A 27,275-nucleotide genomic window follows, 5' to 3' on the forward strand; every position below is an offset into this window, starting at 1 on the left:
AGATCTTCATCAGGCTCTTCCTGAACTTATCCATGGCATGACCATTCATATGACTTGTGATTACCAGGTCATCATCCCTTTACAGGACTGAATTATGAGGGTCTGTGTGTTTCTTTGAGATATCTAAGACAAATAATTCAATGAGGTTGGTGACTTCATAGATACATCAAGCAGTGGGTTGCCTTCCTTTTTTACAAAACAGGAATCATCATGAAACAGGAGTAACTTTCTTGTGTTGAAAGCTACTCCTAATGTCCTCAAACTCCACAAATGATCACTGAACATGCCTACCCTACAATGGGCAGTATGTTTTACAAAAGACTAATGTTGCTGAATATATCACACTACAGCCTACCATCAATGTGGTTCCAGAATCCTACCAACATCTTGTTTACAACATGTGGACTTAAAGATAAACAAAATAACTGTTGTTTTTGCTCTGATAGTATTACAACCACATGACCACAGTTGACTAATAGAGGACTAAACAACTAGAAGCCATTGTGAATTTTTTTTAAGTTTCTACTCTGCCTCTGAATATCTGACAAGGTGGGCACATAGGATGAAACTTTATTGTGAAGCTGAGTCAAATTCATCTTATGCATGCAACCCCAGCTACATGTGCTGAATGCTACCCTCTGTTGTTTATTCACTCGTTGATGTGTGTATATGTGCATGTATGTGTATGTATGTGTGTGATGTTTAAATCAATAAATATATTCATATAACCAACATACATAAATATATGGGTGTGTATAAATATATATTATGTGCATATATTTCTATGTATTTGACAGAGAGGAGTTGATTATGTAAGGTTTAGAGACCGTGTTGTGGAATACAGTAAAGATTTCAGGCTTTACCTAACAACTTGCTTGCGAAATCCACACTACTTACCAGAGGTTTCTCTCAAGGTAATCACTTTTACAATTTGTATTATTAGTGTTGTTGTTGTTTAGCCTCAGCTCTTGATCAAAAGCATTTATGATCAAAGGTATTCCTATCATAACTGTCCTGTCATATTAACATTATTTAATTTGTCCTCACATGTTTTGAGAGAGAGAGGTAAGAGGGAGAAATCTGGCTATTTTTAACAGATTGAATAGCCACATCAATGCTTCTTTTGTTGCATCTAGTTTGTTCTCTTGTAATTGTGTATTAGATGTATTTGTCTATTGATTCTTAGCAAGTTAGAGCCATAGAGATTTTAACACAGTTTTACCATGAGAATTCTTGATTTCATAGATAAATTATTGACAACTGTATCAAACAATATAATTTGTGAAAGGGCATTCAATATTTATATCAAATTTATAAGTTTACTCAAGCTGTAGTTTAACAATATTTTTTTTTTCTATAAACATAAATCTGTCCTCAAATAGCATACACACCCTGTACACAGTGGGCTTCTTTCGGTTTCTTATTTCTTTATTGCCCACAGGGGACTAAACATAGAGGGGACAAACAAGGACAAACAAAGGGATTATGTTGATTACATCAACCCCAGTGTGTAACTGGTACTTATTTAATCAACCCTGAAAGGATGAAAGGCGAAGTCAACCTCAGCGGAATTTGAACTCAGAATGTAACGGCAGACAAAATACTGCTAAACATTTCACCCAGCATGCTAATAATTCTGCCAACAATATTGGTACAATGTACAGTTAATGTACAGTTTCAGTCATAGAATTGAAAATATGGTGAGCTGGCAGAAACGTTAGCACACCGGGCGAAATGCTTAGCGGTATTTCGTCGGCCATTATGTTCTGAGTTCAAATTCCGCCGAGGTCGACTTTGCCTTTCATCCTTTCGGAGTCGATAAATTAAGTACCAGTTATGCACTGGAGTCGATGTAATTGACTTAATCCGTTTGTCTGTCCTTGTTTGTCCCCTCTGTGTGTAGCCCCTTGTGGGCAGTAAAGAAATAAGAATTGATAATATGGACTGTTTACTCATAGTAGTAGTTGTAGTAGTTATACAGTATTTCCCTCATTACTAAACATCTGTTGCTGGTTAACTTTTTAAATTGCCTATTCTGTTAACTTTTATTTGCTTCAGCCATTTGATTGGGCACACACTGAGGCATCACCTTAAGGGGTTTTTAGTTGAACAAATCAACGTCAGCATTTATTTTATTTATTTTATTTATTTTTTTTGGGGGGGCGGTGCATAGTACTTATTCTCTCAGTCTCTTTTGTGAAACTGCTGAGTTACAGGGACATAAATACACCAATACCAGTTGTCAAACGGTGGTGGGGGGACAAACTTAGATACAAAGACACATATGCATGCACACACACGCACACACACACACACACACACACACACACTCATACACACATACACACATACACACATGCACACACACACACACAATGGGCTTCTTTCATTTTCCATCTACCAAATCTACTCACAAGGCTTTGGTTGACCTAAGGCTATAATAGAACACACTTGCCCAAGGTGCCACACAGTGGGACTGAACCTGAAACCAGGTGGTTGAGAAGCAAGCTTCTTACTATGCAGCCACGCCTGTGCTTATACTGTATAAAGACTGAAAAATACAGCAGATATATATCCTTCTGGAGTGAAATGGGTGAAAAGCTTTTATAAAAAAACCATTTCAGTAAATGCAGTATGTGTTAACTTTTAACAGGTAACCCTGATCAATTTTGTCATTACTCCAAATGGACTTGAAGACCAGTTACTTGGTATTGTGGCTGCTCGTGAAAAACCTGACCTGGAGGAGAAAAAGAATCAATTAATTATTGAAAGCGCTCAAAATAAAAGGCAACTGAAAGAGATTGAAGACAAGATCTTGGATGTCCTCTCTAATTCACAGGTATAACATCAGTTAATATTCATTGCAATCCATCTAATGTCCAAACAGATGGATGAATGTAAATAGGTAGGAAGGTATTTGTGTATCTAATGTCTGTTTTTCCATGGCTTGAACAAGAATTTATTTTTGCGGTAGGATCTTACTACCAGATGCTCTTCATATTACCAACACTTACTTGTTTTTCAGGAAAGGGACCTCTGTATCAAAAAAGTCTTCAAAAGCAGAAAGTTAGCTACCATAATGTCAAAAAGGAATGTCAATATCTGCACTATTTTGCTTAAACATTGAGTTAAATATCAACATTCCCACATGTTCATATACACATGCATACATGCATAATTCTTTCATCTTCTCAGATGGTAGCCATCACACATGCAGCCTGAATTACTTTCATCCTTGCATGTATGTGGATATGTCATTTCACTCCATGCATCCATTGCCATAGAACTTTATAAAATACAAAATAGATCAAGAAGTGAAATGGTAGTGAGACATCAGTACATCATTGGATTTAAATGACAAAAGCTTCTACAACACTTTTGTCACTCTCAGTCATTATCAGGGCTGGATTAAGACCTATCATGACCCTAAGCACTTATAAGACTTTGATGCTCCCATAAAAGATTGTGTAATTCAAAATATAAACAATAACAAACCATAAAATAAATTTTTATTTTTGAAAATGAAACAAAACAGTAAGAGGGAAAATAATGTTTATTTTTGTACACTTCCACTTTATTTATATTTGAAAAGTTTCCTTCTACTTTTTTGAATTGCAAAGTCTTTGATCAGATCCTCAAAATTAATCTTAGGTAACACATCGGCATCTATACCTAGTAAAGATAAAGGCAACCCAAATATTATTTTAGCAAATGTGATTTCTTTTGTGATTTCTTTTGTGCCATAAACCACTTACCATTTCTGTGGTGCCCCTCCTTCCCTTGATGTTCTAAGTGCGTGCTTATTTTGCTTAATGATTAATCCAGTGCTGGTCACCATAATAGATTCCAATAACAAGCATTGCAAGATGGCTGATACTATTTTGACTATGAGTTTTATGTCAGAATATCTTTCAGAAGAGCTGCCTTCCTCATGTCTTTGTCAAAAAAAAAAAAGGAAAAAAAATGTATTTGTCTGTTTGAGTATCACTTCTATAGGGAAATGTTCTGCATACTAAATACAAATACAGTAGGGGCTTATATATGTAATATAGTAAGTTGAAAAGCTTTGACCAACTGAGATTTTCCAAGTAACAATCAAAGTTAATCAATTTACAATATTATATATAAAAGAGATCCCTGTTACTGCTATGTTTTGCAATTGGTGCACAAATGAATTTAATGTATATACAAAAAGCTAATAGTTTCAAATAACTACACTTATTTTTAATTCAGTGTATATATACTTTTGTTACGGGAAAAATATTTGCTGCACATAAGATATTTGCATACACTGACTACTAAAAATTACAGAGAACATTGTAACAAATTATTTACATTATTTACATTCAACGGATATTTGTCCTCATCTTGTTTGTTGTTAACACAACATTTCACCTGATATACCCTCCAACCTTCTTCAGGTGTCTTGGGGAAATTTCGAACCTGGGTTCTCATTCCTAAGGTATTTTTCGATGTTATTATTATTATTATTATTATTAGTGTCCAGGTTACTGCTTGGAATCGAACTCAGAATCTTGGGGTTAGTAGCCCGCACTCTTAACCACTACACCATATGCCCACGGGGCAGAATTCCTCATCTCTTAAATATAGAACTACATTGTAATAAAATTCTACAGTGTTTATATTTAATATGCAGCCCTCTCTGCCAAAATATTTGACCTCAACCATACAGTTAATGTTCACTACAGCTCATGTGCTTCTGTAAATATTGATTACTCTTTTAATTTTACCAATTTAGTAGAATATAATTTGCTGAAGTTTCCAATAATACAGAAGCATGTTCTTTTGTTTTAAAGACCAATGTCCATAAATTTCAGCTAATTGAGTTTACTGGAGTTATTTTCCTTGTTTCTTTTTTTAGATCTTAAACACCTCATTTGATCAGTTTTTTTTCTTTTTCTTTTAATTTACATTACATATGTGAGTTATCATATTTGATAAATTTTTAAAATTAGACATGCATAAAAAACAACAAAAACAATTTGCTGAAGCCTATTGCAATTAGGAAACAATCAATAAAGCCAAACTCTTTCTTTCCCTACCCCCACTCTCTCTCTTTTCTCACTAGGGAAATATTCTTGAGGATGAAACAGCCATTCAGGTCCTTTCATCAAGTAAAACCCTTTCTGAAGACATAGAAGAGAAGCAATTGGCAGCATCACTTACAGAACTTGACATAGATGAAGTTAGGAATGGATACAAACCGGTATAAATATTTCTTTATCCTAGCTTTTTATTTATCTTATGGTTTTTTTGTCATTTCTTTATTTCCGAGTTCTCTCAGTTAACATTTAGGGATCCAGTAGCTGAATGGTTAAAGTGCTTGACCATTGAACTAAATCAGTTAAAACTTCAAATATTAATGGTGCAGGTAATTTATTCCTAACAGACAGACAGACAGACAGACAGACAGACAGATAAGCATTATTTATATATATATATACATTTATGTGTGTGTGTATATGCACATACATATAAATGGTTAATTTTTCATAAGTCTGCAAAAAAGATTTTTTTGAGTTGCAATATTTTACGTAGCTATTGGTTATGGTCAGTCAGAAACTTACTATTCAGAGCTGCTGTCCAAAGGCATATATTCTTGGGCAGGCAGATCTGATGAGTTATCTATATTGCTAAGAGTAATAATAGATGTGAAACCAAAGGTAACTTTCTGATTGGCCATAACCAACAACTTCAAAAAATAGACTAACAGACAGATATATAGATATGCATCCATATATATATATATGTGTGTGTATATGTGTATATGTGTGTGTATATATACACACACTCTCAAGCCTGCTGAGATGATTCGAAAACACAACACTTAATAATCTAACAGTATATCTTTTCTACTGCTCTGATGAGATTTTGTCTAATATAATGATTTAATTATTGTAATTTAATCTTTTAGGCCAAATTGAAACAGCTGTAAGAGAATATGTTGGATTTTTGCAGATAATAAATTATATTAATGCTATATCTCCATTTTCTAATTTTCTTTTGAATATTTATATATACATATATATATATATATATATATATATATATATATATATATATATATATATATATATATATATATATATATATATATATATATATATATATATATATATATATATATATATATATATATATATATATATATATATATATATATATATATATATATATATATATATCATAATAATAATAAATAATATATATATATATATATATCATAATAATAATAATAAATAAATATATATATATATATATATATATGCATATATGGGTACAGGACGTCACCAACTGTGTAAGCAACATGAAATACGTAGACAAATGAGTTAAATATGTAAACAATGGAAAAAATGGAAGACAGGACAAGTAAACATAGAGAAACTACCCTTCATCAGTTGTTGGCTGTCTATCTACTCTTCATTTCAAGCATTCAACGACAATATGAGTCTTCAAAGACAGTTGTTCCCATAAATTCTAAAATAAAATTTAGGATTTATGGAGGGTCAAAGTTGGGAACAAAAACAGGACAGTGGAGACATACAAGGAAACCAAACAAAAACAAACATGGAGGGTCGTTAGACCAGAATGAGAGGAAAATTGTGAATGCTGGGAGAAATATTTTCTTTGAAAAGAGAAAAGATAGAAGAGAGAGAACAAAGGATCAAAACAGTTTGATCCATACATATAACTCGCAATAGATTGGTTGAGTGCCCTTCTTTCATTTGTCCACTCACTCGTGTATATATATATATATATATATATATATATATATATATATATATATATATATATATATAATTTAAAGAAAGATTTCCTTATAGGTTAATTATTTTAAAGAAAGTCTTAGAAAGCCAGAAAACTCACCTTTTGGAATGGAGTTTTCATATTGTGTAAGTACTTTCAAAAATGCTGACATACTCAATATGAAAATTTCATTACAAAAGGTTTGTGTTATTCTATCTTTCTCAGACAATTTTAAAATAGTTATTAACTTTTAAGAAAATTTTTATGCAAAGATCATGACTCTATCAAGTGTTTTGTACAAAAACTTTTAAAATATATATTTCACTCTCTATGTCCTCACAGGTGGCTAGACATGGAAGCATTTTGTTCTTCACCATATCAGACCTAGCCAATATAGACCCCATGTACCAATATTCTCTCACCTGGTTTATTCACTTGTATCATCAGGTTAGTGTCTGACCTTTCCCAAACTTACATTGTCTGTTTTTGTGTGTGTGTGGCACTAAGAGTTGGTCTGCCAGTACCTTTTATCACAATTACATATTAAACTTCCTTAAGATAAATGTTGTGTTGCCGGTATTGTGTGGTTGATATTAGCCACAACTAGGGTTGATTAAATCTTTATGGTTGAGCAGAAACCCAAGAAAAATCACAACGAAATGTCTATTGAACTAACCAAACTGTTGAACTTTTCCAATGTTTCCATGCAGGCAATCACCAACAGTGAACCCTCGCAGATCCTGAGTGAAAGAATAAACTATCTCAATGATTATTTCACCCGCAGTGTCCATAACAATGTGTGTCGGTCGTTGTTTGAAAAAGATAAATTGCTCTTCACATTTTTACTTTGTATTGGATTAACAAAAGCACAGTAAGTATATTTTCAGTGTTTGAACTTTTCAAACTAAATTTTAAACTAAATTTTGTCGCTGTTAATTTTTTCAATTCTTGCTTTTTAGATATTTGGTTCTTTAAGGATGTAATTCATGTCTTTTTTTTTTTTTTAAGACTTATGTTGCATTCTCAAAAAAACAATCATTGAACTCACTTGTTACTACATTTCTGACATGTAGACATATTCTAATAATTCATTGGGTGCATGCAGAGCAGCCAGAGTCCCAACAATAATGTATCTGTTCATTCTTAAAACATTCTGGCTGGTTTGAATGTGAATATCTGATCACTGTTGTTGGTTTGTTATCAGAGAATACCTCCTCCATTCGCATGTTCAAAACACACAAATTACCAGGTCACCAGAAGTATGTATATATGTATGTACACATATATATATGAGTGCGTTCGTATGTTTTTTTGTTTATGTATGTATGTATATAGTTCATAGATGAGAATACACTTAGTAGTGCTCAAAAGAATTAAACTTGAGCAGGTATAGAAATAAATGTAGGGATAAGCAAGTTAGACAGATCAGTATATAAAGTTTTGCTATATTAATACATGAAATACAAAAAATGTATATATGTTTACATGCAAAAAGGTTCGACTTACATAGAATACAAATGATATAGAGGATTAAAGGGGTTGAACAAAAGTATTACAAATCCAACAGCTGTTTCTGGGGGTTCAGCAGTCTGAAATAATGTCTGTAGATTGATTCCATCCTAGGATGAGATGAGCCTCTGTCTTCAGGGAAGAGATATTACAGAGATATATTTGAAGTGGTAAAAGAAAGAAGTTCCATCTTTGAACTGTATGTATGTATGTATGCGTGCATATTTTTGATTGACTGCCACGACTACCATTTCCAGGAAATGAAAAGCAAAATTAAAACCAGCAAGATTTGAACTTAGAACAAAAAAAAAAAATGACATTGTTTGAAAAGTTATATATATGTATATGTAATATAGTGTGTGTGTGTGTGTGTGCATCTACTGTTAAGTATTTAGTCTGCTGTTCTACTGTTTTTGCCACTTCCATTCTGGCATGTGTTGAATGGATTCATTGTAGTACTGTGTATCATCACTTGTCATAGCCTTTCATCATATTACACATAACAAAAAATAAATCCCTCAATCTTTATTATTGTGTATATCATTTTTTTTTTTGTATGGATTTTATTGCTGGATGCTAACTGTTTTCCAACATAGAATTATACTAGGTTAAATGTTGTCATATAAACATAATCAACACTTACACATTGATAATTTCTTTAATGTATTAAACAGTTGGTCATGTTCTACTCTCTCTCTTTCTCGCTCTCTCTCTCTTTCTCGCTCTCTCTCTCTCTGATGTAATCTACCGGACCTTTGGTTGTGCTTCTGCAGGGGTCTAATAGACGATTTAGAATGGAGATTTTTATTGACTGGAGGACTTGCTCTTGAAAACCCTTATAGTAACCCGGCTTCAGATTGGCTACCTGAGAAAAACTGGTCAGAAATTGTACGATGTTCTCAGTTATCTTCTTTACAAACATTCAGGGAACATTTTACAAACCGTGTAAGTATATTCACTCTGACATTTACTTTGTACTACTTAGTCTTGGTCAGTCCTAACTGAACTAACCAATGATCAAAGACATCCTAGTTTGTACCATCCCATGTTTTTATTAAAACATATCTAGAACTATAGGCACAGGAGTGGCTGTGTGGTAAGTAGCTTGCTTACCAACCACATGGTTCCGGGTTCAGTCCCACTGCGTGGCACCTTTGGCAAGTGTCTTCTACTATAGCCTTGGGCCGACCAAAGCCTTGTGAGTGGATTTGGTAGACGGAAACTGAAAGAAGCCCATCGTATATATGTATATATATATATGTGTATGTTTGTGTGTCTGTGTTTGTCCCCCCAACATTGCTTGACAACCAATGCTGGTGTGTTTACGTCCCCGTAACTTAGCGGTTCGGCAAAAGAGACCAATAGAATAAGTACTAAGCTTACAAAGAATAAGTCCTGGGGTCGATTTGCTCGACTAAAGGCAGTGCTCCAGCATGGCCACAGTCAAATGACTGAAACAAGTAAAAGAGTAAAGAGAGTAAACTATATTATTATCCATTGTAGGATAATGTAGGCTGTTATTTGAGAGAGATCTGACTGCTAATTCTAGCATAGGAGTACCACATGTTTTGTGTGTGTGTTTTAATGTATGGGCTATTGATAAATAGGAGAATGTAAACTAATGTGTGAGAGGGTGTGTATTAATGCATATAAATATGTATATTGATGTAATACATATAATGTATCATTGTGAGGGAGGGTATATGCTAGTGTGTGAAGGAATGTGTTAACTGATGTGTGAAATTATGTATATTGATATGTAAGTGGGTTTGTATTTGTATCTTTGTATTAATATATGAAAGAATGTGCATAAATATGTAGAAAGAAGGTATACAGTATGTGAGACGATATGTATCAAAGTGTTCAAAGATATTGATATACAAAAGGATGTTTAATAATGTTTTTATAACAATGTTTGAGTAGTGTACCAGTGTATGGAAGGAAGGATGTTTATTATTGAGTGAAAGGAAGGATATATATTATGTGACAGGAAAGGTGTATATTAATATATGAAAGGATGTATAATGACATATAAGCAAATGTGTACGTGTTAATATATTGGAGAAAGGTTATGTGTTGATGTGTTTGAGGATGTATGTTATTTTGCAGGAAGATGTTATTGTTTAAGTCCAGGTCAAAAATGATTGATAAGACTTAAGATCAAAGGTGTTCCAGCCTTAACTATTTTTATGTTTGTCAGCATAATATATCAGGGACTATAAGGCAGTGAGCGGGCAGAAACATTAGCACACCAGGCAAAATGCTTAGCAGTATTTCATCTGTCTTTACATTCTGAGTTCAAATTCCACCAAGGTCAACTTTGTATTTCATCCTTTCTGGGTCGATAAATTAAGTACCAGTTGCATACTGGAGTTAATCTAATTGACTGGCCCACTCTCCAAAAATTTCAGGCCTTGTGCCTAGAGTAGAAAAAAATATTAAGGGCAGTGAACTGGCAGAAACATTAGCACGCCTGGCGAAATACTTAGAAGTATTTCGTCTGTCTTTACATTCTGAGTTCAAATTCTGCCAAAGTCAACTTTACCTTTCATTCCCCTCTCCCAAAATTTTGGGCCTTATGCCTTGAGTTGAAAAGAATATATCAGGGACTACATGATTCAATACATCCTTTCTCTTTTTTAAAACAACAGACTCTGATTTCAGAGAGATTTAGTTGCCATCTTTAGCAGGGGTGACTGCATAGTAGCTCTCTTGTTGGCTCATGCAGAAGAATATGCATTGGTGCAGTAGGTGGTGTATAATAATGAGTGTTAAAATGTATTATGTAGATGTGTGTGTTAATGGGTGTTTACAGTTGTAGTTGTATTGAGCAAATAGGTGTTTATAATTGTATGCCTGAGTAAGCAGATGTGTATAGAATGGTGGGGGTCTCTCCTGTGTGATTTATGTATAAGTGAATGTATTTTTACACATACAGGCATTAGTTTATTTAATATTATACTTCTGTTTCAGTTGCAAGAATGGAAAGCAGTCTATGACTCCCCACAACCACACCAAATGAAATACCCATCTCCCTATGGAGAGGAACTGACACAGCTTCAAGAACTCTTAGTTCTCCGCTGTCTTCGTCCTGATAAGGTAGACATATTTCCTAAAACAAATATTTGGTGCTAATGGCCTTCAAGCTAAACCTTCCCCATTTTTTCATTTGCTTTTTGTTTCACCTTTGTTCTATCATTATCTCTGTTTTTCCCTCTGTCACGGTATTACTTCTACAGGGTGTCCACAAAGTCTGGGTACATGGGGATTAGCACATACTTTAAGAAATTATCATTTCTTATATTTAATTGTTCATGTTATGATTTTATTTACTCCATATACCCAGACTTTGTGGACACCCTGTAGTTTGATTTTGATATCTTCACTATTCTATCATAACAATTCATTTAGCTTCACCTCTGTTACATCATTACCACTGTACCCCACACCTAACTTATCATTACCTCTAGTTCTCCTCTATCATAAGCTTAGACTTGACTTGCCCTCATTACACCATTACCTCTTGTGTAAATTACTCCTTCATATCTGTAAACCGTATGGCAATCTTTCATATTTTCAAGCTCTTTCACAGTGTTCTTTCATACCTTTGAGCTCTGCTATGTACCTGCCAGCCTATCATCACCATAATAACCACCATCATTGTTGCAACTACTAACATCACTGCTCACCCCATCATCATCACCACAACCATCATCCACACAACCATTATAACTATGTTTCTTATTCACCAGATGATCCCAGCGATACAAAATTTTATTCAACAGAGGATGGGTCAGGCTTACATTGAACCAACCACATTTGATCTGTCAGTCAGCTACGAAGAGTCCAGCCCACAGACCCCACTCATATTTATACTGTCCCCTGGAGTGGACCCTATGGCAGCACTCTTCAGATTTGCTGAAGACAAAGGTAGGTTTCTTTCTGTGTTAGTTATGTGAGTCAGTGATGTTTACCATCATCAGCAATAATGTTATTATTGTCGTTGTCACCATCGCAATCACCATCACCATTACCATCATCATTACCACCATCATCATTACCATCATCATCATTACCTCTGGTAAAGAGATGCTGGATAGTTTATTATATCAGCCATGATATGAGCCACTGTCAGCAGTTGGAACCAATGAGGAGGCCTCTACATGGTTGCTTGACCTGTTAAAGGAAGCAATCAAATATCAAAAATTTCCCACTGTTAGATATTGTATTGTATCTTGAAAAAAGACAGGATGGTCACAGTAGGAATGTTTGGTTATAAAACTGAAATATCTTTGACTAATAATTCTAGATGTACCTGATAAAAGTGAAGGCACATGGCTCAGTGGTTAGAGCATTGAGCTTACGATCGTGAGGTTGTGAGTTCGAATCCCGGACCGGGCTGCATGTTGTGTTCTTGAGAAAGACACTTTATTTTCACGTTGCTCCAGTTTACTCAGCTGTAGAAATGAGTTGTGACGTCACTGGTGCCAAGCTGTATCGGCCTTTGCCTTTCCCTTGGATAACATCAGTGGTGTGGAGAGGGGAGGCTGGCATGCATGGGCGACTGCTGGTCTTCCATAAACAACCTTGCCCGGACTTGTGCCTCGGAGGGTAACTTTCTAGGTGCAATCCCATAGTCAGTTATGACCGAAGTGGGTCTCAGCACCTGATAAAAAGATGGAGTGGTCAAGGCTGGAACACCTTTGATCATTGGTCTGCTCGATCAAGATAGAAATGGAGCTTAACAACAACCAGCTGATGTCTGCAATGAAGCATACAGATTTATGTCTTGGTATGTTGTAAATCCTTAGATTGATTTATATATTTTGATGGCAAATTTAATAATTTTCTTTTCTTTTGAATGTATAGGAAGAAGTAAAGGGCTCCAAGCCATCTCTCTTGGGCAAGGACAGGGACCAATTGCTGAACAAAGAATATTAGAGGTATGTAGAGATATTTTACCTTACATACTAACTGCAGTGTTAATACCGATCAAACTATAGCAGCTGCTAAACTTCATTCAGCTACTAAACTTTGATATTGGTCAATTAACTCACAGGTCATGAATTCAGATCCACTGTAGGTTCTACATTGTAATTTCTATGGCTTTCAATGACCTATTTATGGTGGAATTCAATACCAAACTTCAAGAAATGTTACATGTGATACTAGGTCTTTGTTTTTGAGAAGATTTATCTCTCAAGCACTATCCCTTAAAAATTTAAGTTCATAAGATCTTTACATGTTACTTTTAAGTGGTGGCGGTGGTGGTGGTGGTGGCAGCGGCGGCGGCGGTGGTGGCTCAATCAAACCATAGTATAAGTATTTCAATATGCGCTTGATATAACCAAGATGCTGCTCCAAATGATGCATGGTTCCCCCTTATATTAGAGGCCTGCCATTGTTAGCCAGACCCCCAAAGGCTCTGTTTCCTGCCATTAGGTAGCCAATTATAGAAAATTAGAACTCAGAATGCAAAAAGCTGGAACAGATGCCACAAGATTTCCTATTATGTGATACTCCACCAATTCTCTGCAAAGTCAACAAGCTGGACTGCTACTTTAATCAGTCCTGAAACAATGACAAAGATGATTCTGGCAGGATTTGAACTCAGATCTCAGATTGAAATAACAAATACCACAAAACATTTTATATGATACTCTAATGACTCTTCCACTTCACTGCCCACTCTCAACACACATACACACTTGCATATACACATGCACACACCCACACACACATGTATACACGCACACATGCACGCGCACACACATACACATGTGCACGTGCGCGCACACATCTTTAATGATTCTAAATAACATTTATAATCCATAAATGTATGTGGATATAATCTGATAACTAATGTTCATTTCTTTGTTGTCAGGCTACAGAACAAGGTACCTGGGTTGTCTTGCAGAACTGTCACCTGGCTGTCTCCTGGTTTGGACACTTGGAAAACATCTGTGAAACAGTAAGATCTTTTTTAATAATAAACCAATGTTCTTTATCACTTCCTCGTCTTCCCTTTCTCTTTCTCTTCTTCCATTTGTTTCATTCTCACATCCATGACTTTTCAAAACATGTTTTCATACTCAGAATTGCTGAAGCATTGAATAAATTACCCACTTCAGGACACTGCATCCTTCAGAAATTCCATGTTTCCCAAAATTCACCAACACTACTCCTGAAGTGCTTATGCACTCTTTCCTGTTCATGGCTCTTTTACAGTTCACTTTTCATGGACAGGAGTTGGGGTTGTGTATTATTAAAAATGTGCATTCACCATCATTTAGCTATTATTGCTGTCTTTCTTAATTTAATTTATTGCTGCTTTATGTTACCCCTTTTACCCTTTTCTGTCAACTGATAGTGCACTTGAGCACAGTATACACGTTCATTATAATATCATTATCATAATCATCAACCTCATGGAATCCCTCTTAAGTAAGGTACCTATCTAGCAGGATTTTTAATTAGGTAAAGTATTGCAGAATTCAGTACTAATATTGACCAAGGTGGATAGGGTGTCTATGCTTCTAAGATGAGTAACTGGATTGGTTTCCTGTTATCTTCTTCGAGCCCATAAATGACTTGAACTCAGTACAGCAAAGTTCCAGTAGATATAATCCAACACTTGGTTTAACACCACCATCTAACATTTGGTTACTTTGAGCAGAAAGTTTTCAGACAATGTCTCTAGTCTGACTATAACTTGATGATAAGAATAAAAGACAACAAATCTGGAGAAAGAGAACAAATAAATGAGCCCCACTATTTGAGCCATATTTATTCCCATGAAGAAGCCTCTATGCAGAGGCTCAATCTGCTAGACTGACCAGAGCTCACTCAAATCATAGCCACACTATACACTATGATACACTACACAAACTCACAGACAGCATACTGCACTATACACTATAAATACATACAGACACCATATGCTAGAGCACACCACTAACCATAGTACACACACTTTCTACATTGCACAAACATTACATCACACATTCCACAAACACACTAATAAATACCATATGCATTACACTCCATGCATGCACGTAGGCTCACACCACACATGCACACACATTATACTACACAGTTCATCATCACAGATCCACTATCCAGCAAATAAACTGTTTTGTTGTATGTATATAGGTCCTCCAAAACCCAGCACATACGAAAGAAAGCTTCAGACTCTGGCTGACAACATACCCATCATCACAGTTCCCTGTCTCTGTGCTACAGAACAGCATCAAAATCATCAATGAGCCACCAAAGGGTCTAAGAGCAAAACTGCTGCAGTCTTATTCAAGCAGTCCTGTAGCTGAACAGCAATTCTTTGAGTCTTGCAACAAACCACGGGTGAGTAAAGATTACATTGTTCTTTTATCAATGTTGGGATCATCATCATCATTATTATTGATATGCAGATAATTGTGGACAATTTTCAAAGCAGTGTTAAGGTGGTGGGGGGTAGTAATGCCTTTTTGGGATAAAATCTACAAGCATGGACTGGGTTATTTAAAGTAAAGTGTCTAGTGATAAAATACAAACTGAGTAGTCTTTTATTGATATCAAATTTATAATCTATCAAATTTATAACCTATTGTTCTCTCTCTCTCTCTCTCTCTCTCTCTCTCTCTCTCTCTCTCTCTCTCTCTCGCTACCTTTCCTTTTGCCTCTAATTAAATATAATGAAGAATTGTGTTTTCTTTGTTTGTGGATTTATTGCAGGTGTTTAAGAAACTTTTGTTTGGCCTCTGTTTCTTCCATGCCTTGGTACAAGAGCGACGCAAGTTTGGAGCCCTTGGCTGGAATATTCCATACCAGTTCAATGAATCTGATCTCAACGTTTCTATACAGCAGTTGCAGGTATTTGTATTTTACATAAAAAGTTTAAAGAAAATACCTAGGGATGTCTGTTGCATAAAAAAACAAATGGTAAAATGACCCTAACATACTTGTAGAAACCAAGAAATTTCAATTGATTAAAAATTCTCCATTTGTATGATCAACAAAAAAGCAAAACAATCTTAATGATTGGCAGCATTTTGTCCATCTTCACATTCTGAGTTCAAATTCTACCAGGGTTGACTTTGCCTTCCATCCTTTCAGGGTCGATAAATTAAGTACCAGTGAAACACTGAGGTTGATTTAATAGACTAGTTCCCTTCCCCAAAATTTCAGGTCTTGTGCTTTTAGTAGAAAGGATTGTTATTATTATTATCATTATTATTATTATTATTATTAGTAGTAGTAGTAGTAGTAGTAGTAGTAGTAGTAGTAGAAGTAGCAGCAGCAGCAGCAGCAGCAGCAGCAGCAGCAGCAGTAATAGTAACTCTAGTCACTATCATCTCTTTGTTATTCATTGATTGCAAACCATAATGGTTTTATCATATTATGTAGATGTTGATCAATGACTATGAAGATCCCCCATTGGAAGCCCTGGTTTACCTGACAGGTGAGTGCAACTATGGTGGTCGAGTGACCGACAACAGTGACCGACGCCTTATTATGAGTCTACTCAAGAAGTTCTACTGCCATGACATTATTGTGAATGATGACTATAAATTCTCCGAGAGTGGCTTATATTATGCTCCACCCTGTGGCAGTTTGGACTGTTACCTGGAATACATCCGTGGGCTGCCTTATATACCACATCCTGAGGTAAGTCTGGATATGTTAACACAGTTCAGTGATAGGGATCAGAGTATGGTGTTGATTTTGTGTTGGTGTGGAATGAAGAGTGGCTGGAAGACATACATACATACATACATACATACATACATGCATGCATCAAGTGTTGACACAAGGGAAACTCCTCCTTTCTGTCTCACTTCAACTAGAGACTTCTTGACTAAAGAAATAAGTTCTCTAACATTATACAGAGCATCCTTGATAGGGCCCCTTCTTACTCATCAAGAATTTTCAATTGTCAGATCTGCCTTCATAAGAAACTGCATATACTGCAACAGCTGTAGCCATCAATAGGAAATCTGATCTACTCTACTATTATCACCAAAGATACACCCTGTTAATGAACTTCAAATCATTAGCTACAGACAACCCAAAAAGTCCACTTTAGCTTCAGCTGACCCATACACAACTGCAAATATGCAATTCCTGTTTGCCCTTAGTGAGATTATTTCCCTTCACTAACATCATGGCCTACTATCACTCAGCTAAAATCATACAGTGCAGCAATGTTCCATATGAAAACTGATAAACAATCCAACACCACCAGACTCACACACACACACACACACACACACACACACACACACACACACACACACACACACACACACACACACACACACACACACACTCACACACACATATATGCATATTTATGCATGTATCGTCTAATTTTATGTTTACTTGTACATACCTTATATCTTACTGCCACCACAATTCTTCAATTCTTTTATCAGGTATTTGGTCTACATGAAAATGCTGACATTTCTAAAGACCAGCAAGAAACACAGCAACTATTTGAGGGTGTTCTCATGACTCTTCCTAAACAGGTAACATTTTATCTTTAGAATTTTAAGAAACTATTTTGACAGTAATGATGTCATTGAAACCCAGTGGTTATGAGGGTAAGGTTCTGAACAACTATCAAAAGTGCATAAGTTCAATCTGATTACAGTCGTTATGTTTTACCCCTTGGGCAATTTACAGAGCACTGTTTGACTGAGTTTGCCTAACTACAGTGGGATGATATTGAGGGAAGGTTGTATAAGTAGAAAGAAACTGCTCAAAAATACACTATCATACTCATACTAACACAGAATCAATATACCATACCTGTATGTAGTATTTATAAATGTATCTTAGCTGTAATTAACTTGCAACAACTATAATGTCATTCCCATGAGCAAGGAGCATACATTTATATAACCAAGTTTGTTTTGGTAACATGTTTCATGTTATGTATTACTTCATTGTTGAGTAGCTTGCTGAAGTGCTATTATCATCCAACATATCTAATAATAATCTCCAGATCTTATAGTATCCTCTAATCCATGCCATACTGAGAATATAAGATGTAAAATATTAACAACATCCTCCAATCCATGCTACACTGGAAACATTGGATGTAAAATAGAATCACAAAGGTGCAAGGTCACAAATTATGAATGTGTGAAATACGGTTGCTTTTCTACAACCATGTATCTTCTGAATTTCTATATATTGTTCATGTTGTCATTTTTATAAATACATTTATCGTATATCTACTTCATCATACTACCACCACTCCAACCATAATCATCATTATCATCATCTTCATCATCATCATCATCATCGTTTAACGTCCGCTTTCCATGCTAGCACGGATTGGATGATTTGATTGAGGACTGGTGAACCAGATGGCTACACCAGGCTCCAATCTGATTTGGCAGAGTTTCTACAGCTGGATGCCCTTCCTAACGCCAACCACTCCAAGAGTGTAGTGGGTGCTTTTACTTGCCACCGGCACGAAGGCCAGTCAGGCGGTACTGGCAACGGCCACACTCAAAATGGTGTATTTTACGTGCCACCTGCACAGGGCCAGTGCAGCGGCACTGGCAACGATCTCGCTTGAATGTCTTTACACGTGCCATCCGGCACGTGTAATGAAGGAGACGACGTTGGCATGGGTGCCAGTCGTTGGATTTAGTTCGATTACGATTTCACTTGCCTCAACAGGTCTTCGCAAGCAGAGTTTAGTGGTCTTCGCAAGCAGAGTTTAGTGGTCTTTGCAAGCAGAGTTTAGTGGTCTTCGCAAGCAGAGTTTAGTGGTCTTCGCAAGCAGAGTTTAGTGGTCTTCGCAAGCAGAGTTCAGTGGTCTTCGCACATCATTATTTTTATTTTTCATGCTGGCACAGGTTGGATGAACAAGGTCAATTCTTATTCAGAATGACTGTCCTGATTCATATGTTTGTGCACAAGTACATAATTTTTTTTCATGTGCATATGTGGAAGTATGTATTCATATGTGTTGTTTATGCTTTGTCTAGGAGTACGTATATTTGTTTCATGGACAAGTAACTCTGAGTGTTTGCTTACAGGTGTGTGCACATGTGTGAGCCTTAATATTTAGATCTTTAAAGCTATCTTCATGCCTACAGATCTTCTCCACCACAGCATCTCACCACTTGTCACAGCCCATTGTCATCTTCTTCATGAAGTTCATCCTTTCAAGATCAGCATTCACCACACCTTTCCATGTCTTATTTAGTCTCCTTTTTCTACTAATTCATTCTGTTTGTTCTTTTAATCAATTATCATCCATCATATGCTTTATATATCCACACCAGCTCTCTCTCTCTCCCCTCTTTCTCTCCCTTTTTCTCGTGTACACTGCTTCTTGTACACCTATGCCCAGTTTTTCTCTCACTTCATTTGTTCTCCATTATTCAACCCACTAAAATTATACATCTGGCATCACATGTTCACCTCATTTCTTTTCTTACATTTACAAATCTTGCACATTCAATACAGTATATCTCTTTACCATTTAGCACCATGCTTCACACAGAGGCATCATATTGTCTGCCCTTTACTCTGAAATGGAACCCAGCAGAAGTTATAGCTCTTGAACTGTTTCTATCCTGCTCTTATTCTGTCTGCTATGCTTTCAAGTCAACTACCTCCATAGCTAAGATGGTCGCCTAGGTAATAGAAGCTATCAATTATTTCTAGATAGTCTTCCTGCCATTTGAATGAATTTATTTCACTGAAATGTTTAATAATAACTATATCTGTGCCTCTGATGCAAACAAAGTCTATTTTCTTGATCAGCCTACTTGTGATAACACTACACTTCATTGTTCACACAGGGTGTACCACAAGGAATTCTCACAACTTTTCTGTATACTGAGCATGGATATATCTCATATTCTTAGCTTTAAAAATTATTACAGAGCTTTAGATAATCAATACTTTCCTTTGTCATTAAAACAGTGGTAGTATAGTGCAGTGCAAAGTAAACTTGATATAATGTCTAGAATGTTTCTTATATTTTTAATACTTAGTGAATATAAAGCTTCAAGACTCACAAAAATTGATCAATCCTTGTAAACTTCATTGGTAACAATAATAATCATTGAGTTATATAGTAACCTTGTTTTGTATATGTGGTTTCTAATTTTCAGTCTCTCTTTGCAACAGACATTGGGTGCTGGGAAGTCATCTCAAGATATCATCGAAGACTTGGCCAGTGATATCCTCTCCAAAATGCCAGCTGCATTTGAAGTTGAAGAAATTCAGGTATGGTACATTTCTTTCCAAAAAATGTGAAACTAGTACAATATATTTGTTACAACAAATATATGAAGTGCTTTCATGCAGATGGGATTTTAGTTTCCCCTGTTATTTTAGCCAACCAGAAATTTTAACTTTGAAAACTGATAACAGTTTGGAAGTCATTGGGTGGCAGGGCTAGTTTAGAATAAAAGCATGTGATTATTTTATTTTAGATTCATTGTCATCACATGTCATTTTAACCAATTAAACATTTTATTAAATCAGAAATTTTAACCAATGAGAAACTGTCGTTTGTGAAGCTTAGTTTTAACTGTTTTGAGTAAGCAAAAATTTGGACTAAAGGTCCTCACTTGTCACATTTGCTCAACACCAAACAAGCCTGTCTCTCTCTTCTAATGATTTTCATTCTGATAACAACCATGCATAAGCTGTTACTTTATAATCTCATTCCATTCTCTCTTTCCTGGCTAGACATTAGCTTTGGTCTAACCTTAACAGAATAATTTCTACCAGTTTAAATACATATACACTTATCTGACTTTCCTTTTTATCACAAGCCATTTATTTGCTGGCACATGTTTAACACTGTAGCACAAATTATTCCACTGAAATAAAAAGATGAAAGTATCTATGTTCATTTTTCTAAATAACATTTCTACAACATAAATTATCTAATGGACTTATCAATGTACATTCTCACAAATGCATGTTTATAAATTTTGTTGTGCAAAGTATTTATTTTCCAATGTAATATTTTCAGTAATATACCCTATGTATGAATCTTCTCATATTTTAAGCTGTATTCACAAAACATGTGCAGTTTAATCTTTATTGCATTATTTGACCATGAAAATCAGTTGTTGATATTTAGGAAATAAAAGGAAGATTTATATATAATTCATTTTACTTGTTGCTTCTATTAACATTCTTTTAACTTCCTCCATCATGTGATCTGGCAGTTTTGGTACCCGTGCCAGACGGTTCTTGCCTGCTGTGTGTAATCTTTGCACTATGCATCTATATGAGAGAATCTCTTAAGGTGAATACTGCAGTATTCAGCATTCTAATAATACATTCATATTGAGTAAGATATGAAGATTGCCAATCAATGATAATAATAATGATGATAATGATAATAATTATCACTACAATTTATTTATTCCAATCAAATATATTCAATACACAACCATAAAAACAACTGTCCTCTGTTTATCTCTTCAGAAGAAATATGCAGTCAGTTATCATGAATCAATGAATACAGTACTGGTACAAGAGTTGTTACGCTTTAACAGATTACTAAAAGTGATCATATGGAGTCTGGAGGAGATTCAGAAAGCTATCTATGGCTTAGTAGTGATGTCAGCCAAATTGGAGAGGATTGTTAACAGTATGATTGTCGGCAAGGTAGGCATTTTCTTTAATTTCTCTCACCTTCATCATCATCATCGTTTAACGTCCGCTTTCCATGCTAGCATGGGTTGGACGATTTGACTGAGAACTGGTGAACTAGATGGCTACACCAGGCTCCAATCTGATTTGGCAGAGTTTCTACAGCTGGATGCCCTTCCTAATGCCAACCACTCCGAGAGTGTAGTGGGTGCTTTTACGTGCCACTGGCACGAAGGTCAGTCAGGAGGTACTGGCAACGGCCACGCTCAAAATGGTGTATTTTACATTCCACCTCTCTGACAAAATATTCTTTTCTTATTTTGGCACAACACCAGCAATTTTTAAGAGTGAGGAAGTCAGTTACATCAACCCCAATACTTAACTGATACTTATTTCATTGACCCCCAAAAGGATGAAAGATAAAGGTGACCTCAGAACAGAGACAGGTGAAATGCTGCTAAGCATTTTGTCCAGCATGCTAATGATTCTGTCAACTTTCTGTCTTTCTCTCTGACAAAATATTGATATACAATATCAAATGTAAGCCATATAAATGTTGTATGACATGTCAAAATTAAATAACAGTCATCATCATCATTTAACATTTGTTTTCCATGAGGGCATGGGTCGGATGGTTTGATAGCTTCACAAACGACATCAGAGAGTTGCCCAGGCTGCAGCTGTCTATTTTGGCTTGCTTTCTACAGCTAGTTGCCATTCCTAATACCAACCACTAGGTACTTTTAATGTGGCATTGGCATGGGTGTTTTACATGTAGTACCTGCATGGGTACTTTATATGTGACACTGGCACTGGTGCTTTCTACATGGTAGTGACATGGATGCTTTTCATACAGCATCATCATGAGTGCTGTTAATGTAGCACTGACATAGGTATTGTTAATGCAACATTAGCACAGGTGTTATTCATATGGCACTGGCATGAATGTTTTTTACATGGCACAAGCACTATCAAATGTCAAATAAATGATATAATAATCTTTAATCTAATATTAAGAATATTACATTAATTCAGCAATTACATCATGGGAAAAACATTTTACCTAACTAAAAATACACAAAACCTGTTAAATTATTTCTTAAGGTGTTAACTGACACAATTCCATTGTGGAACTGTGTCAGTAACAATAGAACAGCAAAACTTTTAATCCTTCAAGAAATAACAGGAAAATTAATCTAGCAGTTTTTGAGTGCTAAAATGGTACTTCCCAGGGTTGTTGCATGACTTTTAGAGGCCCCCTGCAACTTTTTGTTTCGAGGCCCCATCTCTTCAATCAAAATTCAAAAGAAGCTTCAATTTTATTTAGCCAGAACTAAATATGAATAAATGGTGTATTAATTGTTTAATGGTATATTTAATTGTTAACTGATATTAAATGTATGATGTGTTAATACTTTATATTAAATAGTAAACGTATGTATTACTTATCTAATACTAAACGATATTTTATATATTAATGTTCTTTTATTCATTTTCCTACAATGTTTAGGTTCCAGCAGTGTGGGCAGAAAAATCTTACCCTTCTTTGAAGCCTCTGGGGAGTTATGTTTCAGACCTTCTTGCACGAATACAATTCTTCAATGTATGTGTTTGGAATTTTTTTGTATTTAGTTCTGTATGAGATAGATAGAAAGAAGGAGAGGAAAGAATAAAATACACAAGAGAGATCGAGAGACATGTAGATAAGCTGTGAAAGTATGTGGGAATATTTTGGAATGGAAAGTGAAAAAATTAGAGTATAAGAGTGGAGGAGCAAGGCAGAAAAAAGAACAAAAATGAGAGAAATGTTGAGGTAGAGAGAAAAAAATATTATAGACTGAGAAACAGAAGAGATAGCCACAGTTACAGGAGATAGGTGATAGGACAGTGAATTAACTTCTGGAGTACTAATTATTCTAAACTTACTGCATACTCACATCAAACTAGTTCTGTGTGTGTGTTTGTATATATGTGCAAACATATGCTTATGTATCTCTGTGTTTGTTTGCTTTTGCATTGGCTTCTATGAAAGTTGGATCTACAAATGCTGATGTCACTTCTCTTATCAACAAATTATTTTCTCACTTCACTCCTTCAAAGATGTATAGAATAACAGATCCTTCATTTGAAAAACAAGTGAGGGTTAGTAAGAGGAAGGCATCCAGCAGTAAAACAAAGCTTTAATAACATATTTATCTAACCCAAAACAGATGTAAAGCTGCATGAATGAATAACTGTATATGTATATTGTTTGTAGCAACTTATAAACAGTTAAATTAAATATCCTAACTATTTTCTACTGTTTGGCTGGTGTCTTTTCTAATGAATTTATTTTTGCAATGTTTCACTCTTTAAGCATTGGATATCTGAAGGTCAACCAACAGTCTTCTGGATATCTGGTTTTTATTTCACTCAGTCTTTCCTGATGGGAGTCATGCAAAACTATGCTCGGTCTCATAAAATCCCCATTGATCACCTGACACTCAGCTTCAGGATCATGAAACAAGAACATGAAATGCCCAGTAAACCAGTAAGTTACAAATTTTAATTTCTGAGATGAGTTACTGTGACAAGAGTTAACATTCAGATCTATAAAAACCAATCTCATATGTGCATAACCTCTACACTGGGATGCTTTTCCTAATGCCAACCATTTAACAGTGTGTACTGGGTGTTATTTACATGAGCAGGGTATATTAGAGGAACATATATATCATCATTTCCATCATCATTTAATGTACATCTTCCATGCTGGCATGGGGCAGACAGTTTCAGGAGCTGGCAAGCCAGAGGACTGCACCAAGCTCCACTGTCTGTTTTGGCATGGTTTTTACAGCTGGATGCCATTCCTAATGTCAGCCACTTCAGAAAGTGGACTGGGTGCTTTTTATGTAGCATGCTCACATTTTTATATTTCTGATAATCAGCTATATTTAAAATCATTAATCAAGTTGTTTTGTTTCTATATTGCGTTTTAGTGTTTGATTAGGAGACTGTTGTTAATGTTCTAGTTGTTGTTCTTTATTAGCCCCAAATTAGCCCTGGTGAAGCAGATATATGGTCAAATGCACTTCACCCATGACATCCCATCCTTTTGTTTAGCTAGGACTACATTCTCTAAAGTCTTTTTTTTTAAAGAAAAATTAACTGCAATTTCTAGTAATTCAAATAACTGCATACAATCACTTTCAAATTCTAGTTATTACTGATATTGTTAAATTCTAGTTATTTCTGTTGATGAAGTTTATCTCCAGGTTCAGTAGACTGAATTAAATAATCAAAGTTGTTCCAACCTTAACCATCCCATCTTTTTCTCTAGCAAGGAACTCTCCCTGCTTTGTAATCACAAGAAATTTGGCTGCTATTTCAAATGGGTCAATGTGTAATGGTTTCTTCTTTGCCCTTGTTACTGGATATTTGTTTAGTAACCTCAATAAGTTCCAACTGAACATTGTTTCAGATAAATAACCAATCAAATGTCTTGTTTAGCTGACTTGAGTATGAGCGTAGTCTCATCCAAAGATTCTTCTAATTTATATATATATATAAGGTTAAAGACCCCTTTCAGTCATGAATGACCATGGAATTGCATCTAGGAAGTTCCCCTCAGAGGCACAAGTCCAGGCACAATTGGTTATGGAAGACCAGTAGTTGCCTGTGCATACCAGCTTCTCTCCCCTCTCCATGCCACTGATGTTACCCAAGGAAAAAAAGCAAAGGCCTATACAACTTGGCACCAGTGACATCGCAACTCATTTTTACAACTGAGTATACTGAAGCAATGTAAAAATAAAGTGTCTTGCTCAAGAACACAACACATAGCCCAGTCCATAAATCAAACTCACTAACCCATGATTGTGAGTCTGACATGCTAACCACTGAGAACTTGTACATCTCCTATTTAATTTAATTCAAATACCATCTTAAATATTGATGTTATGTTTTACAATGCACTGCACTAAGCACCATTTTCCTTTAAAAAATACTGTCCTCATACTTAATTTCAGATAACAGGGGCTTACATCAATGGTTTGTTCTTAGAAGGAGCATGTTGGTGTCGACAGGCTGGAATCCTTTCAGAAGCACTACCAAAAGTTCTTTATGATTTGATGCCAATTGTATCCTTCAAATTTTAATAAGAGTTTAGGACCATAGAACTTTTTTTTTTTTGCATGGTTTTATATATACATTTTAACTGTGGTATGAGTAAGCTTTCAAATTTAAACATTTGGATATTGATGAGCAAGTGATGTCATTGCTACCATTATGCAATCAAAAAAATAGAAGTCAAACCTATTATCAGCAAACTGACTGAGGGAAGTGGAATCATGTGCTTGGTTTTAAGAAACACTATAAAAGGTTCCCACCACATTGATAGAATATATCAAACTCACAGAAGGATGTAAAACAAAAAGATCAACCAAGACAAGATTTTGACCACTGAAACTTAAGGCGAGACAAAATAGATTACTATTAATTGCATCAATATCATCTATTCTACATTTTAAGCAGTTATTACAGCATTGAATATTCTTTTCTACTCTAGGCACAAGGCCTGAAATTTGGGGGGAGGGGGCCAGTTGATTAGATCGACCCAGTATGCAACTGGTACTTAATTTATTGACTCTGAAAGGATGAAAGGCAAAGTCAACCTCAGTGGAATTTGAACTCAGAACGACAGCATTGAATATTGTTGTTACAGTATTGAAATATTGAAATAATTTTAAATTTTCTGTGCTCTGAATTCAAATTCTCCTGCAGTTAACTTTGCCTTTCATACTTTCAAAGTTGATTAAGAGTCAGTCAGGTACTGGAGTTGATTTTTCTTTCTCTCAAAATTGGCAGTACCGAACACGATGGTGTGTTGTAAAAGACATCCAAAGAAAGGCAATGGGTGGAGCGCTTTTGTATTTTCCCCAGGAAGATTTGATGACCAACACCATGTTACATGTCACTGCAAGTTGTAAGAACCATGTTCAACCTTTGTGGGTATTTTTAGTTTGAAGAAGTCAATACAATTACTGTTTAGCTTTAACAATAGCTCAAATAGATGCTAGACATTACTCCATAAAACAGGTCCAGTAAGTCATTTAAGGACTTTTTTTATAGAATCTCTTTTGCCTCTTTGGTTAAGCAAAATTATATTCATAATCATTGATCTATATGACATCAAATGTGGGTGATACTTTGACTCAGTAAGATTATACCCTTAATTCACAGTTAGATATGGATAAAACCAGTAAAGAAGGAAGAATTTCAAGCAGAAGAAAATTATCAATGTCCAGGTAAACATTTTTTTTTTTTTTTTTTTACTAAGAGATAAGGTGATATAAACTAAATCATTCGCATATAAAATTAAA

The 27,275-nt window shown here is 35.3% G+C and overlaps 1 protein-coding gene across 1 annotated transcript in view; it reads left to right on the forward strand.

Moving 5' to 3' along the window:
- The window catches only part of LOC106881001 (dynein axonemal heavy chain 3), a 172,777-nt gene that overhangs the window by 142,885 nt on the left and 2,617 nt on the right, over nucleotides 1-27,275 (forward strand). Inside the window, exons 63-82 of the mRNA XM_052972117.2 lie at nucleotides 798-914; nucleotides 2,654-2,839; nucleotides 5,090-5,227; nucleotides 7,111-7,215; nucleotides 7,479-7,639; nucleotides 9,051-9,222; nucleotides 11,251-11,376; nucleotides 12,030-12,207; nucleotides 13,147-13,220; nucleotides 14,162-14,248; nucleotides 15,430-15,636; nucleotides 16,009-16,146; nucleotides 16,681-16,941; nucleotides 17,709-17,801; nucleotides 20,431-20,529; nucleotides 21,748-21,930; nucleotides 23,426-23,518; nucleotides 24,272-24,445; nucleotides 25,923-26,033; nucleotides 27,140-27,200. Of these exons, the coding sequence (XP_052828077.1) occupies nucleotides 798-914; nucleotides 2,654-2,839; nucleotides 5,090-5,227; nucleotides 7,111-7,215; nucleotides 7,479-7,639; nucleotides 9,051-9,222; nucleotides 11,251-11,376; nucleotides 12,030-12,207; nucleotides 13,147-13,220; nucleotides 14,162-14,248; nucleotides 15,430-15,636; nucleotides 16,009-16,146; nucleotides 16,681-16,941; nucleotides 17,709-17,801; nucleotides 20,431-20,529; nucleotides 21,748-21,930; nucleotides 23,426-23,518; nucleotides 24,272-24,445; nucleotides 25,923-26,033; nucleotides 27,140-27,200 (2,764 nt within the window). The remainder of the gene's footprint in view (nucleotides 1-797; nucleotides 915-2,653; nucleotides 2,840-5,089; nucleotides 5,228-7,110; nucleotides 7,216-7,478; nucleotides 7,640-9,050; nucleotides 9,223-11,250; nucleotides 11,377-12,029; nucleotides 12,208-13,146; nucleotides 13,221-14,161; nucleotides 14,249-15,429; nucleotides 15,637-16,008; nucleotides 16,147-16,680; nucleotides 16,942-17,708; nucleotides 17,802-20,430; nucleotides 20,530-21,747; nucleotides 21,931-23,425; nucleotides 23,519-24,271; nucleotides 24,446-25,922; nucleotides 26,034-27,139; nucleotides 27,201-27,275) is intronic.

Source organism: Octopus bimaculoides, chromosome 1 (genome assembly GCF_046866305.1).
Source record: "Octopus bimaculoides isolate indiv1 chromosome 1, ASM4686630v1, whole genome shotgun sequence".
Lineage (NCBI taxonomy): Eukaryota > Metazoa > Mollusca > Cephalopoda > Octopoda > Octopodidae > Octopus > Octopus bimaculoides.